General features: G+C 38.7%; 3 protein-coding genes across 3 annotated transcripts; 2 read left to right on the top strand and 1 right to left on the bottom strand.

The window, feature by feature from the left end:
• Positions 1–28: 28 nt before the first annotated feature.
• Positions 29–1236, top strand: LOC133720231 (NAC domain-containing protein 71-like). The gene has a single exon (XM_062146442.1). It carries the CDS (start codon positions 29–31, stop codon positions 1007–1009), a length of 981 nt encoding a protein of 326 aa, XP_062002426.1. The 3' UTR covers positions 1010–1236.
• A 607-nt stretch (positions 1237–1843) lies between these two features.
• On the bottom strand, positions 1844–3590 carry LOC133721581 (acyl carrier protein 1, chloroplastic-like). The gene is made up of 4 exons (XM_062148236.1): positions 3432–3590; positions 2933–3043; positions 2511–2633; positions 1844–2194 (listed from the first exon to the last, which is right to left on the bottom strand). Exons 1-4 carry the CDS (start codon positions 3489–3491, stop codon positions 2066–2068), a joined length of 423 nt encoding a protein of 140 aa, XP_062004220.1. The 5' UTR covers positions 3492–3590; the 3' UTR covers positions 1844–2065.
• Positions 3591–10740: 7150 nt separating this feature from the next.
• Positions 10741–11590, top strand: LOC133719843 (uncharacterized). Its single transcript, XM_062146027.1, has 2 exons — positions 10741–10839; positions 11080–11590. The coding sequence occupies exons 1-2, from the start codon at positions 10782–10784 to the stop codon at positions 11499–11501; spliced, it is 480 nt and encodes a 159-aa protein (XP_062002011.1). The 5' UTR covers positions 10741–10781; the 3' UTR covers positions 11502–11590.
• The last annotated feature ends 8116 nt before the right edge of the window (positions 11591–19706 follow it).

The raw sequence follows: 19706 nt of genomic DNA, 5'->3' as shown, positions 1-19706 counted from the left end.
AGCTGGTCTTCTCTACAATTCTACTGCCATGACTGTGAAGGATCTTCCAGTTGGCTTTAAGTTTCATCCAACTGACCAAGAATTGTTAGGATATTACCTTCGCAGCAAGGTTTCTGGAGAACCATTCAGGTACGAGCCGCGAATCAAAAGCTTTGATCTTTATGGCAAGACAGAGCCATGGGACATATGGACAGAGTTTGGAGGACCGGAACTAGACCAAAGTGAAGACCTCTATTTCTTTACCAAACTGAAGAAGATGGGCGACTCGGCATCTATGTATCGTGCTCGAAGGTCGGGTTCTGGGACCTGGAAAGGTAAGAACAAAGGGGTCACCGTTTATGATTCCAAGAATAAGAAGATTGTGTTAGGGACACGCAAACTGTTTCATTATGAGAATAATGAATCGGATCAAAACCGTTGTTGGATCATGCATGAGTATAGCATTCCTCCTTCAAACACTAGCGATCTTCCTCATGAATATGTGCTCTGCCGAATCCGAATCAATGTGGATAGAAGGAGAAAGTTGGTTGCAAAGAAAGTGTCCCAAAACCATGTTAATAATGAGGCCATTGATCATGAGTATGAACTGGAGGATCAGACCACTATGACTCAGGAAACCTATGCCGAGCTGAATGACATTAATCCACCATTAGAGGACAATGATGCCTTCAACACCAGCACTGATCATGTTAGCAATGCAAGCAAATCGCTTCACACATCTCAACCACTGCCATCATATCATCCTAAATTAGAGGTTATGGCATGTGAAACAAATGTGGAGCTTACTGATCATGACAATGTTCACGACTATCCGCTTTATGAGGATTATGTGTTCAACTCGATCAATGTTGGTGATACTCATCGACTGCAGCACCAGTCTTTCAGAACACTGACCGAGACACTAAAGAGTGGATCATACCCTCCATATTCTTATCCCAGCTTCCAAAGGTCCAGTAACAAAGTCGGAGAGAGCAGTGCTGGTGCTGTGGCTAAGGCCGGGCAACAATAAGCTCAAAGCACAACAATGATGTGTGTTTGCAACCATCCAACATGGCCTTTGTCCTCTAGGTTGATAGATGTATGGTCTCCATCTGATGAATCAAAATATCAGTCCTTTTTAGGATAAATATCTGTGGAGATTATGCATAAGAATTCATTTATAAGGTTGAAACATCTATGATTTCTATATCTCTAGTCCTTGACTGGCTTTCTTCAGGTCTTCGACTTGTAGTTGGACGTTACTGTGATAAATTAGTCACACACACACACACACTTCTAATCTGTGTGAATTAGTGAAAAGCTTTTGATGGTTTTCTATGTTTTTTTTTAGTTCTTTTATTAGAGTTGGATGCTTTGTCATTTTAGGCCTACAGCTTCCCTTCCTTGTGCTGGTAGTTCTCTAAGGACCGAGAGCTGTCTGCTAATTTGCTCTAGGTACTTAGTCACCACTTATCCCATGCTTATCTGCTTGTAGCTCTTAGTTGTGATTCATTTTATTTGAATCCTTAATAGAGGAAGGAGGAGAGGAGATAACATAAGATATGAACTTCTGTCGGGGAATTGCAACTGGTTACAATTATTTGGCCATCTGTTCAATATGAGTATCGACCAAAGTCATGTATTATAGCACCGTTGTTATTCGGCTTGAAGCCTATAGTACAAGTGGTCTCTGTTGTATAATACAAGCACTTCTATATGTGATGCTTTTACATCCTGTCACAGTTTGGTCTGTTCAAATTTCTGCAAAATCTGCACTAGTGAACTCAACGCCCAGTGACCATAAACTTGGTATAACTAGAACTTAAAAAGATATCATTATAATGTAGACGAATGAGACATCAGGTATTGTAAGGCCATTCTCTATTTCATCAGAAATATAGGAAAGAAAGGAGCTTGATCACACAAACTCAAATTCATACATTCATAATTTAACCACTCAACAACTATCAGGTTCAAATTTCACACAAAATGACTGCATACATAACCAGTCTACCAACCAAATAATTATCTAAAGCAGGCTAGGATGTGAAAACACTACTTGACTCTTGTTTTCCCATTACTTCTTCTAAGCCTTGTTCTTCTCGATGAGTTTCTCGATAAGATCCGCAGCATCCTGAACAGTTGCAATGCTCTGAGCACTCTCCTCTTCCACACTAATACCAAATTCCTCCTCGAGTCCCATCACGATCTCAACCTGAAAGTGGCATCATATTAAAGTAAATTTGAAAGTACAAGCATAAATTTAGCAACCGCTAGATGGATAGACAAAAAAAAAAAATCTACTTCTGTTGCTCCTTTGACAAGAATCCATCAGAAGAGACAGGGAAAGGAATCTACTTTAACAAGCTTGCAGAAAAAGCACAACAAAAAGGCAAGAGAGAAAAAAAAAAAAAAAAAAAAAAACTCTTTACTGAACAGTACAAGAAAAAAAAAAGTACTGGGCTCATGAAAAGACAGATAATTCAGGGAATAGGAAGTGGTGCAAGTAGCGTTAACAAAATCAAACGCACCGTATCAAGGGAATCAGCTCCAAGTGCTGAAAATTTCGACTCTCCAGAAACTGCAGAGTCATCTGGTAATGCAAGTTGCTTCCTAACTATCTGGCACACCTTGTCCACTGTCTCTGGCTTGGCCTGCTCAAAGACATTTAACATTATCAAGGTTCAACCGTGATGATCCTCTATGATGTTTTGCATTTTTACCTTTTACTATCTTCTACTTACTTCGAGTAGACACTTAGACAAATCCCAGTTCAGGATATAAATACATATTTTTTACCTCTCCACATAGAAAGTTCACTCATTCACCATCAATCCAGTTCAAGATCTAAACTTTGAAGATTGAAACTATATCTGATGGTTCAGACAATGTAACACAAATCTATTATACATGCATACGTGTTAAAAAGCACTTCATAAAAATCAGAACATACTGCGCAGGAAATCCGAAGCCGTGCTGAACGCTGCTGTAACCCGAAAGAAAGAGAACTTCTTCCATAACCAGACAGTGAAACTGGCTTGAGACCATTAGCCCTGGATAATGCCTGTTCAACATGTTAAACCATGACTGCTTCAGTAAACATTCAAATCAATCATATCACAGCAACAGAGTCCAATCCAATGTCTCAAATCAATAACAAAATACCAAAAGATCTCCATAAACATTATACTACGCAAAACCCAACTGAGATTCAAGTAAACAGAAAAATATAACGATCCAAATATTTGTACAATTCAACAGTATTCTTATATCAACCCAATGACAAGTAGAACTATATAACCCAGAAATGAATTAATAAATCAATATTAGAATCAACTAAATCTTTCTAGTACTAAAAAATATACAAGCAAATAAACAAGAATCAAACTTAGACATAAGAATCTCCCAGAATACAAAAAAAAAAAAGGAGAAACAGAGTGAAATGGGATTACAAGATTTTGATGAAGGCGAGAGCGGACTGAGATCGAAGAAGCTCCTGTGATGGCGGCCATTGATGCGATCGAGGAGAGTTGGAAAAGACAGAGAGACGGCGAGAACGAGGAGAGTGAAAAAGAGAGGTCGTTGGTTTGTTGGTATTTATAGGTAGGCTGTTTGGTTTTCTGATACTGACCGCAGGGAAAGGAGGAGCTCCCTGTTTGACACGTGTACTATCAGAGTGAAACAAAGTAAATATAAAATATGACTGCTCAAGTTAAAAATTGTTTGGGCCTCTAGGCTATGAATTTGGGGTATCAAATTTCTAACCTGACTAAATAACACGATTCGAAACTTATACTCAATAAGTTATTTTGTAATTCATATCAATCAAGAGAATAAAATTTTGGTTCATTTGTGAAAACAAGATCAATTAATGAGTGGTCTTATCAACATATCATATCGCAAGTAACACTCTTAATTTGGTCTACGAATCGAGCTAGGGAAACTGGAAACCCATTGTGTTCAACCTTAAGATTCCATAAGATTCAAGTTGTATAAGTTTTGTTTTCTACTTCCAAAAGTTACCCCTTCATAAACAATATCTAGTTTAGTTAAGATTCGAGAGAGTCGGAATACTCATACCTATCTGATGATATTCCTATCTAATGGTACTTAAATGTTAAATATGTTATGCTGATTTTATCATGTTAACCCTCTAATAAATAGGAGGAATTTCAGTACAGTATATTTAAATATATGTCTCGACATCTTTATTGATTGAATCTTTCGCATATTCCGAACAATTTTTACACGACTCGAACCATTCACAACAAGAACACTTTTGACTTGTATATACTGATGGATTATTATAGGGAAAATTACTGGTCCCCCCTTTAACTTTTGGTGCGTCGACAGTTCAGTCCATGTTATTTCAATTTTAACAGATAACTCCCCAAACATTCAAATTTCACACAATTTGATCCAAAATTACCATTTTACCCCTCACTTATTTTTTTTTGTTTTTTTTTTAATTCTTCTCTCTCTCTCTCTTTTATACATATGTATATATGTGTGTGTGTGTGTGTATATATATATATTTTTTATTCTTCTCTCTCTTTATATATATATATATATATATATAGGATTTTTCTCAGGTAAGGATGTCCTTAGTTTTTCTTATAGAACGGATTTACTGTTTTCACCCACTTTCCGATCACATTTTCACATCTTAACCGTTCAGTTTTTAGGTCCTAATGTATGGATCACCTCTGCAAAATTTCAGCCAATTTGGCGATCGTTAAGGCGTCCAAAACTGCAATTTACACGAACGAACCGAATCTGTCGAACCGGAACCGTTCGTTTACATTGTTGTAATTTGCAGTTTTGGATGCCTTAATGATCACCAATTTGGTTGAAATTTTGCAGAGGTGATCTATACATTAGGACCTAAAAACGGAACGGTTAAGATGTGAAAATTTGATCGGAAAGTGGGTAAAAACCGGAAATTCGTACCTAAGAAAAACTAAGGACATCCTTAGTGTAGCCGGACTGTATATATATATATATATAAAGAGAGAGAAGAATACTCCCACCCTTGATGGGGCTCGAACTCTTGACCTCTCATATGAGAGACCAAAGCCTTACCACCCCACCAAACACACACACACAACTTTTATATATCTAATGTGTGTGTATATACCTATATATATATATATATATATATATGTATATGTATATGTAGATATATAAATATATGTATAATTTTATACATATGTGTGTGTGTGTATATAATGTATATGTGTGTGTGTGTATATATATATATATATGTATGTATGTATGTATATGTATATATGTGTGTGTGTGTATATATTAGATATATAAAAAAGAAGAAGTGAGGGGTAAAATGGTCATTTTGGACCAAATTGTGTGAAATTTGAATGTGTGGGGAGTTATCTGTTAAAATTGGAATAGCAGGGACTGAACTGTCGAATCCTAAAAAGTTAAAGGGGGACCAGTAATTTCCCCATTATTATATTTCAGATTCTTTCTATCTTGGATTAGTTGTGGACTTGTGGTAACATACATAATTATAAATAGGATCTAAACATACACTTTATGTGCAAGAGACGCAAATTTAGAGCGCAAAAAAACAATATACAGAGAAATTAACAGGGCTCGTGGAGATTTTAGCTACTGGTGATCTTTGAGATCAATCAAGTATGGAGAGATTAGCTCCTATGGAACAGGACAAGGAAGAAGTGGAACAGGACAAGGAAGAAGTACATGACTTATATGAGTTGTATCCAACTAGCAGTCTTTCGCACACAATACAGTTCACGACGTCATGCACTCACGCAGAACGTGCTCGGTTCTCCTCCGACTGCCGATTTCTCATCTCCAGCGCCTCCGACGGATTCATCGAGCTGTGGGACCCAACCACCGGGCAACTCGATCAACACATTTGACCTTCAATACCAAGATGATACTCAGTAGGTCGTTCGATGGCACCGCCATTGTGCATGGCCTGAAAAGTGTTTCAAGGGCATGGCTCTTATGTTGATGACGGAATGTTTACGAGCGACGGAGCTTGTGTGGTCACGGCGTCTAGTGATTGCACGGTTAAGGTTTGGGATGTCATGATCCAGTGTAAGGACATTTAGACCTGCCGGAGTTGAAGCTTCTGTGTTAACGGTTCAACTTTTTCCGAAAATGATTGTCATATGCAACTGGACGTCGTCAGTGTATGTCATGACGCTTGAAGGAGAGATCGTGAAGAGGTTTGAATCGGAAGGTGGGGGAGTTAAGTTTTCGGCAGCTGGTACGTCGCCGAAAGGGGAATGGGTTACCAATGTGGGAGATTAGAGCATGTCATGAACATTAATGTCCATCAGAAAGAAGTGATCGATCGGCCTGGAGCTTATCATCCTCACATGAATCTTCTTGCCACTTATAGTGAAGACTCCACAATCAAGTTATGGAAGGATTGTAAACATTGCCAAGAGTGTTACAAATTGCAGGATATGAATTTAGGTTGACTAAGTACTACTAAATCAAATAGGGTTTGTATTCTGGAAATCAATTTCTTACGTTAAAATATGGTTTGCTGTTCGCTTTTTCCTAGCCCTAGTTACGGGTATTGGAATGTTAACATGATTATTTTGTTACGTACCTGTAGCCCTATATATTTCCTCGTATATTGCCATTATATATATAGCAAGATGTGGTCCTCGAATCTGTGCCCATCATGATGCCTCCTTCATATCACTACAACAAAATGGGCTATAGGACACCAATTTTGGGCACTATTCTGAATTGGTCTGTATGTTGAATAGTTTTGCACCGTTTAATTTGATCGGTGGTTGCCACTGACAGTCGGTGGCCCAATGCTCACATTTGATTAAATTATTCATTATTGGTATGTTTGGTTACAAATATTTACGGGTTTGCCCCCAATTTTCATCCCTTGATCAGCAAAAGCATGGGTCTTCGTTTTTTGGTCAGATGAAAAGAATGGGCGATGGCAGGAAATCCAAAATTTGTTCCAAAATTATCATTTGTTTATTGTATTTGATATCCACAACACACACTCGATCACTTTACCAAAAAATGACCTGGCTCTCTAGGAATGAGATTGGAAGGCTGAATCTTCTCAGAGAAGTCGTCCATATTTGGCCTCTGTAACCTCGGTCACCAGGGTGGACTCCTCTACAAACCACTATCCGTTGCTGTGATCATGGCTGGAGGGCTGTTGAAGATATTGATCTGAGCATGATGATCTCAGAATTTTCGGGGGTTTCCGACACCCAAGAGGTCTTAAATTATTGTAAGTTCCAATTTTCATTAGATTACAGTGATCATGGCTAGAGGACTGTTGAAGATATCTAAGATTATTATTGTAAGTTCCAATTTTCACTTATCCAACCTAATTAATTAAATTTTGCTTGTAATTTATCAATAAACCCTTGATTTAGGTGGCTTACTGGATATGCTACCAATTGATCTTTGAAAAATGGTCTCTTGTTATTCATAGTTGCTGACTGAGTAAGCAAAAGAATCCTTTTTTATAGTTTGATTCTGATTTAGTTATGTATTTGGGCACTACCTAAGATTAGTACGGTGCTTCAAGACTTGGTTGCTTTCAATTCTGTAAAGCATCATATATGTACTTACTATTTGTATATATACAAATGCAAGATTGGTTGTCCCCTTGAGTTTTTGACCAACTTCATTGTTCTTCTTATGGCAATTTGTTCCAAATACTGAGAAGACTTTTCTATAGGATCTTATGGCAATTAGTATGTGTTTTTATTTCATGTCTTTATTAGGATGATTAGTTTTTCAATTTATATGTTACGTAGCAGAGAAATGCCTTCAGGCAATGCGGATGGTCCGCTTTTGACCAGGATATATATATCTATTGCCTGCGACGAGTTCAAGTACGTGAAAGAAGTAAATGCTTTCTCCCAAGTCCAAACCAAAAAAAAAAAAAAATGATTTCTCTTATCTATACTATTATTAAGAGAAGAGAGCTTGCTCTCCAAAACTGAAATTTTTTACCAATTTAACCTTTATGTATTAAAAAACTATGAATTATAATGAATTAATAGGGATAATATGGTAAATTGTATAATAGAAAACAAAAGAATAAAAAAAAGCAGAAAATGTGGTAGTTGTACTAGAAATTTCTCCACTATCTTTAACTTCTCTCCACACACATAGTGGGTGGGCCCTGCTAGTATCTTATAAAAACAAGAGGAAGGTCGAAAATAAAAAATAAAAGGGCCTTGAGCCGACACATAATAATATAAAGAGTTTGCGAAATTCTCAACTAAAGTGAACGTACGTAGATGCACTCTATCACTTGGACACCTTGGTAATATAGTTTAGAAGGTCAAATACTTGCAGTACCATGAATTAGTAGCATCCTTCATGTTACAGATTCGTTTCAACAAGTCTTCTGAGCTCCATCCAATATAAACGGGCTTCTTTTGGCTGCCAGAACGTTTAAAATGGCCTTGGAAATAATCTTCTATAGCGTTATGACGTAGGGGAGGAGCTATGGTAGTGATAGTATTGTATGCTTGTATAGCCTTGTTTACTTGCTTGAACACGAAACGGTGAAAGTAGAAATCGTACTTCTTTGCTACAAAATGGCTTGCTTCTAGGTGCTGCTGTAAGTCTACACCTCTCTTTGGCCTTTCAAAATTAAAAATAAAAGAAGTTCATTAGTTCATATGATCATATATCACACAAACATAATTTAAGTGGAGATAATTTGTACATACCAGACTCTGAGGATGAGGTCTTCAAGACCATCACCTTCCCACACAAGTTTGGAATAGGAATTTGTAGGATAAAGCACGAAAAATGTTCTGCTATGAACATCACTTGCATCTCTAGGCATAAGGTTATAAAATTTGGGGTAGACTTGCAAAGCATTGTGGGTCTCGAGAGAAGACGTGGTTTTAGACACATGTATCACTAGATAGAAATACAAAAGATAAAAATCAGTATAAAAAAAATTATATTGATGAAAGAAGTCCAAAATATAATATATCACAAAAAGTTGTATATTACCCTTTAGAGTTCCACCAGAGTACTTATCCCAGAAAGTTGCATAAAATAAGGCATGTAAAGCCAAGTAATATGCACGTTCTCTAGTCATGCGTATGTGTTCACCATAATTTGTGCTGAAATAAACGGCTCTAGTTAGTGGGAGTGAACCAATTTTAAATAAATAAAAGAAATATCAAGAAGCACATACTTTGCTGAGTTCAAAATTTCGTACGCATCATCCTCACCGGACCCTAGTGTTAAAATTGTTGTATCAGGGTCACTTTCGAAAATATCATAGCCCAGAAGAGTAACACTACGAACTTGAAAGCCCTGCAGACAATACACTAAAACAATTAAAAATGTTTCGTCTATGTTATACTAATTACGCAAAGTAGGTTTGACTCAAAGAAGAGGTAAACTAGCTTTATACAGAGATAGAGTAGTCATCTCAAACTAGTCTAGCAATGTATATAGTATGTTTACCTCTAAATCAAACTAATTAGTGTATTGGTACATTAACTGTAGAACTTCCCGTGTGAATAATCCAACGAGAACTTTAAAGTGATTGTTTCATTACCTTATCGGGGTCGTATCCACCAATAATGGTGCCAAACGTATGGTCCTCGTTGTAAATCTTTTTGCATTCATCCAACACCACGCTCTGATTTTTAATGTAACGATGTAAGTACTCTTTTATTATTTTTACCGCTTCGTCAATTGATCTAGGTGACTGTGTTAAGCAGAACAAGTGGTTATTTATTATTCAAAATTGAAAATCAACTTACAAAGTTGGGATATAGATGCTCTTACATTCCGACGCACATAACAGTACATTTTCTCCCAATCATCATTATGCCCCATATATGTGCAAAATAAGTTGATGTGGGAAGATAGATTCTTAATTTTTTCTTCCCCGTCTGTCACTGAAAATATAAAAATAGAAAATATAAGATTTCAAGCATAAAAATTAACGGTGTTTGGTGCTCTAAAAACAAAGGATTGATCAAGAACAAACTTACTTATATTTCCTTTTATATTGCCATTATGTATATAGCAAGATGTGGTCCTCGAATCTGTGCCCATCATGATGCCTCCTTCATATACAAATGCAAGAGTTGTCCCCTTGACCAACTTCATTGTTTTTCTTATGGAAATTTGTTCCAAATACTGAGAAGACTTTTCTGTAGGATCTTTACTGTGAATTTTTCTCTAGCTAATTCAATAAAAGATACTACTGTCACTATATATAGAGAAAGGAATATTGATCTCTATATAAGTTTTAGGTTCCAGATTTTCTAGTATTAGATTTTCCCGATCTTACAAGGCATAGTTTTATATTTTTCCGGTTTAATTTCCGAGTCCTATTAGATAAAGGAATATTGATATCTAATAGGACTCGGAAATTAAACCGAGAAAGTATAAAACTATGCCTTGTAAGATAGGGAAAATCTAATACTAGAAAATCTGGAACCTAAAACTTAACTTGCTAGGATAGTAAAACATAATAGGAAGGTAGAAAAATAATTCTCAAACTGTGCGATTGGATTTCTGAAAAAAAAAACTAATTGATTGGGCCCAAAAATCATTGATCCCTCGAGGCCCAGAATAGAACCCAGTAGAATTGTGCCACGTGTCACCAGTAGGTTTAAACTGTATAAAAACTCAATCCCCCGTCCAATTCGGATCCTCTTCCCCAACGCCAAACCCTAAATCCCCACGCTGCTCTCTCTACTCATCCCCGGCCGTGAGAGATGGACTACTATCTGATGCTAATATCCGAGCTCGATGTGAACCCGGCCCAACTGAAAATGCTACGTACTAAACTCAAGCACCTCCTCTTCGGACGTCGCTTTGTCAAGTATGATGGTATGCTTTTGATCTTTGTTCTAGGGTTTCTGAGGAATAGACTGCAATTTGCTTTGTTTTTTGTTTTTGTTTTGTTTGTTTGTTTTAGGGATTATTTTCTACATGAAGGTTGTGTGAGCCCTCCAGAATATGTACCGTTTTTATATATTAGTTTGAACCCTCCAGAACCCTAATTCTGGGAATCCTTCTGCTATTACGTTCATCAAATATTCCTTACTTGTCCTTTGGTTTCATGGTCAGTATCATCGCAGAAGTTGTTGGAAAAACATGGAATTAGGTGGAAGGGAGAAGTACCAAATGCTCCTGACAACGGCCACCGTGGCCGTGGCTGCGGACGTAGCGCAACTGGTGAAGCTTTAACTGACAGGCCTCCTTTACCAAAAGGACATGGTTATCTTTCTTTGGGAACCTGGGCGGATGCGCATGGTAATGCCTCTAAGATATACTCTAGTTGTTCTGCTCTCATGTATTGTCGTGTTTGTGGTAAGGAAGGAGACCACTGGCGTCGAAATTGTCCAAACCGGCATCGACCAGAACCAGAACCAACACCTGCTGTTCCGATCAATAAAAAAAAATCAAAACCAGTTTTCCAGACACAGAGAAAGAAAGAATCAAATTCCGCTGCAGGCACCAACAACATCTCATATAAGACCAAAGAATGATGAGAGCTGTCGGTCTTTGTGAGCCCTGTTTACTGAGAAGACTGCTGGTTCGAAGTCGTCTTATGAACTGTCTTTACGTGTCATGTGCATAATGGGGAACTTGTTTAATTTATCATTATAATTAGAACAAACTTCCTGTAATTATAATGAACTGAAATACTTGCCAAAATTCCTGTAAATACCTTGTTGAAATTATGGGTCGTGTGCAAGTTATGGTGCTCCTTAATCTCAAGTTATCAATTCGTCAGAAGACATTTTATCACTATTTGCCAGTAATACCCAAAGAATAATTTTGAATCCTAACGACTTGCTTTACGACATAGTGTTATACTCAGTTAATGATTCCATAGTGCTCGATGAAACTTCGATCAATCGATATCCGGATAGGAGAGACCGTAGTTGCGATGGCTTGATGATACCTAAAAGAAGATTTCAGTGGTAAGATGCTGTATGATATCCAAGTACAAGAGACTCGAAAATATTACCTAGTACTTCTGAAATTGGAGTAGTCCATGTAGCAGGAGGCCAGGAACAGATCAAGAATGGAGGTATGCATTTGGTTATGACTGAAATAGCGATGACCCAACAATCTTTGTTTGATCATCACGATGACTTCAATTAGTTATAAGTCAATAACGTACACAATGAGAACGAATTCTTGGACAAGGATTCAGAACTCCCCTCTTGGAATCTTGGTACTTGATTGATATGGCTTGTACTTTTGTGAGTGGAGCTCTACATTGGAAGTCATCTGTTCGAAGATCATGTATTGCTACAAAAACTAGCTTCAGTGCATGCAGTAACTGTTTCTTTTGATTTAACAGGTGAGACATAGATGGAAGTGCCACTGCCACAGGATGTTGGGACTTCTTCTACACTTGATGAAGTCGGGGCTTCAAGAGGGTGCTTATGCTTACTTGCGAGTGGCATAAATGATTCAGGCTATGATAATTTGGTGATGAAGAAATATGGGGTGGGTGACAATCTTGGACCAATTAAAAGTGATTCATGCATGTTGGGCAGTATTTTTATTATTAGGTTAAAACTACTTGTCATCAGATCAGCAAGTAACACTCTTAACCTTGTAATACCCGAAAAATTCAAATTAATGTCCGATGACATTTTGGAAATGATTTCGTAGGCGTGGGCACGAATACGAAGCTTGAAGGAGTTGTGGAATTAGTTCGAACGATTTTATTTCGAAAACGAACGTTATTTAGGGGGTCTTGAAAAGTGACTTCTTATACGTACAGAATTTGGGAAAACTTTCTTCATGAAAGTTGTAGAGCTCGTCGATACGATCTCGTGCATATGTGGAACGCAATATTCGGAGTTCGTATGAATAAGTTATGAATATTTGAAAATTGGGAATTTTCTATAAATATCAAAAAAATGTTGACTTTTTTCATTAAGGACGAAACTTTTCTGTTTTTGCGGAATAGTCCCCCGGATTCTCTCTCTCTCTCTCGATCGAAACCCTCAGACCCGGCGGGTCGTGTTCGACCCGACCCGGCTGGTTCTCTCCCCTCCGGCCTCCTCCAGCCCCGGACCCGGACTCCTCCGTGATCGCCGCTCCACGCCCAGCCGTCCCCTCCCATCGCTTCGCCCAGACGCTGCTCCAAAAGCTGGATCGAAGCCACCCAGACTCTTGATTCGGACCCGGCCGGAAAACCACTTTTCCGGCGTTGCATGGGCCGATCGTTCCCATTTTTGTGATCTCCTCCTCATGCTGATCATCCCCATGTAAGCCTTTCATCACGATTTTGTGTATAGAACGCTAGATCATGGTTTGACTTTTTCGACGTCCCTGATTTAATCTGAAATCTGATCGGACGCACAGGATTAATCCGACTTCCAAGCTTGATCTAGGACGATCTAGGCCAAACCAGACTTAGCTCCAGGTATGGAAGTCGACCACCCTTTCATTTTGAACCAGTTTGTAGTTGGTCACTTTGCCATCTGAGGTGGTTGACCGGCGTTGACCGCCGCGTTGACCGCCCACTGACCACCGCTTGTGGCGGCGCATCAGACCATATTTCGAGTTTTCATTATCTGGGCGATGATCTATGCATCCATACGAGCGTTTTGATATATTACAAGGTTATGTTAGAAAAAGTTGGTAAATAGTGGATTTACGTTTTTACGTTACTATTTACGGTTTTTACGTTTTATCTTCGGTTTACGATCTACGAAGATCAGACCATCGGTTTTACTTCAAATTTTAATATGTTGATCGTATGACTGTCCCGGTGACTTTGTGAGGTCACGGGCGAAGATCTGACCGTTGGATCTTCGTATATTTGAGAAATAGTGATTCGGAAGGCGATTCGTGAGAATCCGACCGTCGGATTTTCATATAATTTTGTGAAGATGTTAGTAAGGGCGATTCAGGAAGATCTGACCGTTGGATCTTCGTGATAATTTTGGAGGATGATCCTAAGGGCGATCCGTGAGGATCCGACCGTTGGATCATCATATAAATTTGATCTGACCGTTGGATCATCATTAAATTAGAATCCGACCGTTGGATTTCTGTATATGTGTGGTCTATGAATGATTTCTAAGTTAAGATCGTGTTTGACTAGGTGGTTGATGGATTGATTGGTGAACGATTTCGGATCGTTGTTTTTGAGCTGTTAAGAAGACGCAGCGGGAATTTAGAGGTGAGTAAACCTCACGTGGTTCATATTACGAACCGAATAAATTTAATTACCTTATTTTGTCGTAATTGCGTGAAAATATTTATGAAATAAATATTTGTTTTAAAATCATATGGACTTGATCAACCACGGTCCATGGGGAAGTAAAATGATTTTTATTATACAAAATGAATTTCACGATTTTCTTGTGTGAACTATAGTTGGTATTAGTGGTCATTCCTGAGTGGGTGATTACGTATATATATATTTACGTGATTATATGTGGAATGGTGTGACATTGAAGAGTGTGGAAATTGGGATGATTAAAATACTATGAATTGAAATTTGACTTATCATATTTATATGTGATGATCATGATTGATGAGTTCTTGTTAATATTCATGATTTACATTGGAGTATGTATAGAGTTGGAGAATGTAGGATTCTGAGGACGAGGTGTCCGAAGTTTGACGGTTATGGATAACCGGAGTGTTTGTGTACTGAGGACAGGGATTTCCAAAGTGCGACGGTTTATTATTAACCGAAGTTGTGTACTGAGGACGGGGATGTCCAAAGTGCGACGGTTTATTATTAACCGAAGTATATGGTGCTGAGGACGGGGATGTCCAAAGCGCGACGGTTATAGTGTTAACCGAAGTATTTTGCCGTTGCTTGACCCTAGGCCAAGGTGTCAGAGGTAACGAGGCAGTTAGAGCTCTAACGTGTTATTGGGATGGACCAGAGTGGTGTTATGTGGGTTGGGTGTTTACAGGACCAGTGTGGTGTATTGTGATTTGAGGATTGTGAAAATGTATTCCTTGTGGTTTCCATGAGTGGGTTGATGTCTCTTTGCAGACGTAATACTGTTGAATTTTACTTGAATTGTAATTTAATAAATCAACAGTTCTTTCTTGTTTACTCATACTGGCTGTAAAAAGCTTACCGGGTTTTGTGTTGTTGCAACTCCCGGTACACTATTCAAATTGTGTAGCGGGTAATCCTACAGGACAGGAGAACCAGGACGGTGATCGTGCGGTTAGAGCAATGGTTATAGTTTTACAGCAATTGTAATAGTGAGGCGAGTTAAGCTCATTTGAGCCTTACAATTTGATTTGGTGGGAGTGTGCTGTAATAAATAACTTGAGGATTTGGGTTATTGTAAATTTGAGAGTTGTGAAGTGTGGTTGTTTGTGAGAAAAAAATTCAGGATGTTAGTTGTAATTTGTTATTATTCATGTTTCGGATTTGAATTGATTATTCAAAATTCGGGGCGTGACAGTTTGGTATCAGAGCGTAAGGTGCATATTTGGTGATGTGTCAATACCTTCCGAGTGATGGCCCGTCTGCAGCGGATCCCCATCGTGTGCTCTTTGGTATTGGCTAAGTCATTGGGTATGCGTGAGTGTTGGGAGTTGTTTAGGCCGCTAGGTCGTTTAGGGAACGTGAATACATTCCCTATAGTATTGACTTGGTTAATATGAATTTGTATTTGACTTATACTGTGTTTTAAGTGTTATACATGTATTAGCCAAGCATACTATACTCCTTAGGTGATGGAGATTCGAAGGGGTTGTACTTAGAACCTTACAGTTGTCTTGTAGGTTCGTATTGGAATAAGTTCAGTGGCTGCGAGTTACAATCCTTGAGGAATAGAAACCTCTTGATTCAACTCTGTTAAGTCAACGAGGATTGTTTTATGGAAATGAGGTTCTTTTGATTGTTGAAGTGTTTGGTTGAAGGCATGGTGTGGACCTATGCTCGTCTGTAATGTGGATACGAGTATTAATCGATAGTAATTTTGCCTTTTTAAGTTGGATATACTAATGTTTTTGAATAGATTCTTGACTCATGTGGAGTTGTGAGTAGTGTTGCGGTTAGGGAAGGAATTATTGCGGTTACTTCTTCCTTGTGCTTGTAAGTTGTTAAGCAGGGTTTAAGGTGCGAGACAAGAATTTTATTTTGTGCTCGATGGTTAGAGAGGAGAGACCATTGTTTTGGGTTGTCGTTGAGTACTATAATTCCTTCAGAATCAGGATTGTTGGTAGAATTGGAATTAGTAGTAGTTTTGGTGATTCTGAATTTGAATTGAGTTCGCGAGATGTGTCTTATATACGTGGTTGATGTTACTTGCATCATTTTGGAACGATACGTTACGATTCACAAGGAAAACTGGATTTGAAATTTATTCATTTGAACACCATGGGTTGATGACCTGACCGTGACTTGTGAATATAGTTTTGTTCAAGTGAATGAAATTGAATTTTGTGGCCTTTGTGTGGTGAACTAGTTTTCTTAAGTTTTGGATCGTAGTATGGAGATGGGCTGCAGTGAATTTGAAGTTGTTGTGTGTTTTAAGTTTAAGTAGGCGGGACACTTAAAGTTTTGCAATGGAGTTGATTTTGGTGTAATTAATTGGGAGAGTTAGAATCAGTTCTTGTGAATGATGTTGGATGAGAGTGTGTGCCTTTGGTGATTGATTTTAGGTGTTATAGTTAAACGCAATTTCGGATATTGATTTTAGTGATTTTGTTAGGTATCCATAGTGGTTCAAGTGAATTACTATGTGATATGGAGTTTGATTTGATTTCTGAATCGCTAAATGTTAGGGATTGAATTGTGGTGAGTTTTTGTTGAAACAATTGATAGATGGAATTATCGAGATTCTATAAGAGTTGTAAGAGTAACTCTAAAAACGTGGGTTTTTCCTAGCTAACTCAGGATGTGTTTAGCTTTATAAATCCCTAATCCTATCGATGAAATTGTTGTGTTTGGTTTGACTCAGAGGATACTAGCTAGACCTCGATGCGACTTAATTGATTGTTGGATTCTTTTTGAGTGATTGTTTTTATTGCATCATTATGAAAGATGTGTGCAGTAGAGTTGTTTATGGTTTTGAAAACAGTATTGGGTGACCAAGGTTCGATCCTTGGTGTTGTTGTTGGTTAAACAAACAGGAAAGAAAACATGCACACCATCTTATTGAGTTTATATTACAAAAAAAAAAAAGAAAAAAAAAAAAGAAAAAAAAAAGCGAGGACTATGCTATACTAAGCCTAGTCAGCAGCTCCGGATGGGTTGAGGCTGAGCTCAAGAGAAACGTTTGAGCCACTGTGGTAACCGCCTGAGCCACCAGAATAGTAACCAAAAGCGCTACCTTCCTCGGAAGTAGCCTTCAGGTTACCAAAGACGTCCTCGCCGTGCACGGGGAACAGAGGAAGAGTTTGAACCTCCTGGTGATCTCCTCCTCGTTGTTGCAGGGATGTTTGTCCTCCTGTTGTGCCAAAAGAGTTGTACTAGTATTAGTGTTGAAGTGTGAGGAAGAATATGAAACAGAATTTAAATCAAGAAATCCTTCATTACCAGTAGAATAGGTGGAACCAAAGTTGAGATCAATGGATCTACCATCATCAGTAGAACTAGTGGACCCAAAATTGATGTCAATGGATCCACCAGCTGGCCCAAAATTGATGTCGATGGATCCACCAGCACCAGTAGAACCAGTGGACCCAAAATTGAGATCAATGGATCTACCAGTACCAAGAGAACTAGTTCTCATGGGCACTGGAGCAGCCTGATTACACCTATTCATCTGCTTCTCTCGAGCCCTGACGTTCTGGAACCAAAAGTAAATGTTCTTACCCTCAACATGCCCATACTGGTTCAGCTGGAGACAGATCTCGTGAATCTGCTCTGTAGTTGGGCACTTAAATCCCTTGACATAGTAAAGATCCTTGAGGATTCTTATTTGTTCTGGAGTAGGAATCCACCTGGTACGGCTTCGCCAGAAATCCATGTTGGCACTACTTCCAGCTGCTTGGGTGTTTCCTCCCTCCTCTGTTGGTTGCTGTTGTTGTGGTTCCATTTGTTGCGGGGTTTGGAGCTCCATTAGTTGCAGAGTTCGTGGCTCTTGGGTCATGGGGTGAGAGGATGTGTAAATCGAGGAATACATGGTTTAGTGTTTGAGGGAGATTTTGTTAGAAGGATTGGAGTTGTTGAACTGGTGATTGGAGATCTGAGATTCTCAGAGGAAAGATGAGATCGAATCTTCAAATGGAAGAAAAGATCTGAGAAAGAAGGATTGAAGATTTGGAGGAAAAGATTGAAGATCTGAGAGTAAAAAAAAAAAAAAAAAACTGGGGATTTGAGAAGAGAAAGGCTGAAGAGTTGAGAGAGAAAGACTTGAGCTCGGTAGAAAATTTCTTTTCTTTTGGAGTGAACAGTTTTTCTCCAGAATGCACCTATTTATAGAACAAGGTGAACAGATCTCCACCGTTGGATGAACGATCTCAGAATTTGAATCCACGCGTTGGATTAAAGTCGCCCCGAAACCCGGAAAAGCTGTTGGCGCGTGTTGAGCGTGTAAGGGGACAGGCCGAACCTCGAGACGCTGTGGCAGACAGCTTTAGCCGAAAGTGATTTGCTTTCCGTAAATCACGGAAGAGACGTGTCGTGGCACGTGGAGTGTACCGACAGTTTGTTGTTATTCTATCGCTTATGATAGAATAAATAAAAGAAGTTGCATGGATAGTAACGAGAGCAGCTGGTGCTCTAGTGGTTGAAGAGCAAGGCTCTTGTACAAGAGGTCAGAGGTTCGAACCTTGCCTCTCGTTTATTTTTATTATGTTCGCTTATGACATAATAAGTATAACATTTGTACACATTATATTAAGCACAGCTTGTGCTCCAGTGGTTGGGGGACAAAGGTTTCGTGCGGCAGGTTGAGGTTTCGAACCTTGCCTCCCCCGTTATTTTATTTATGTCACTTATGACATAATAAATATAACACGTGAGCATATATTAATGAAGGCAGCTCTTGCTTCAGTGGTTGGGAGCAAAACCTTCGTGTTCGAGGTCGGGAGTTCGAACCTTACCTCTTACAAATATTTTTGGATCTCGTATATACTTGTTATACGGACGTATATACGGTATGTACGGTATACATACGTATATACGGCCTGTACGGTATGCATACGTATATACAGTTGTACAGTATGCATACGTATATACGGTCTGTACGGTATACATACGTATATACGGTATGTACAATTTCATACCGTAGCCGAGCTGGAAATAGTAAGCCCAATTGTTCGGCCCGATTTGTAGGCCAAAATAGTAAGCCCAATTGTTCGGCCGATTGGTAGGCCCAAATAATAAGCCCAATTGTTCGGCCCGAATGGTAGGCCCAAATGTTAAACCCAAATTGGTTCGGGCCGGTTTAAATGTGGATGGTTCGATTTCTTCGGCCCAATTGGCCAGCCTTAATGCTTAGCCCAAGGATTGAGCAAGCCCAAGTCATCATCACTGTGTGACATGTTTTATTGGCGTGCTTTTGAGAATGATTTGTTTTGAGTGATGCTAATTGAGTAGCGAAACGCTTTGTGGGAGTGTTTATTGTGGTTGTATGCCAGTACAGGATGACGATCAGTGTGAAAACAACAATATGTGCAATGCCACGTGGTGATTTGAGTGTGGGTTGCTTGAAGCAATTGTTGTGTTGTAATTTTGAGAAATGATGCGGTGAAGGAATGTCATGTTGATGACTTAAGTGGGAATGAGGATTTCATTT

This window comes from Rosa rugosa, chromosome 7 (assembly GCF_958449725.1).
Source record: "Rosa rugosa chromosome 7, drRosRugo1.1, whole genome shotgun sequence".
Classification (NCBI taxonomy): Eukaryota; Viridiplantae; Streptophyta; class Magnoliopsida; order Rosales; family Rosaceae; genus Rosa; species Rosa rugosa.
Note: the sequence above shows the minus strand (reverse complement) of the source record. Positions and strands in the feature narration are given on the sequence as shown.

Excerpts from the sequence above, each read along its gene's own strand:
- LOC133720231 (XM_062146442.1), top strand. The coding sequence starts at position 29 with ATGACTGTGAAGGATCTTCCAGTTGGCTTTAAGTTTCATCCAACTGAC.
- LOC133721581 (XM_062148236.1), bottom strand. The coding sequence starts at position 3,491 with ATGGCCGCCATCACAGGAGCTTCTTCGATCTCAGTCCGCTCTCGCCTT. Across the intron at positions 3,044-3,431 it reads CTCGCCTTCATCAAAATCTT|GCATTATCCAGGGCTAATGG; the intron begins GTAATCCCATTT and ends CATGTTGAACAG. Across the intron at positions 2,634-2,932 it reads GGCTTCGGATTTCCTGCGCA|GCCAAGCCAGAGACAGTGGA; the intron begins GTATGTTCTGAT and ends GTCTTTGAGCAG.
- LOC133719843 (XM_062146027.1), top strand. The coding sequence starts at position 10,782 with ATGCTACGTACTAAACTCAAGCACCTCCTCTTCGGACGTCGCTTTGTC. Across the intron at positions 10,840-11,079 it reads TCGCTTTGTCAAGTATGATG|TATCATCGCAGAAGTTGTTG; the intron begins GTATGCTTTTGA and ends TTTCATGGTCAG.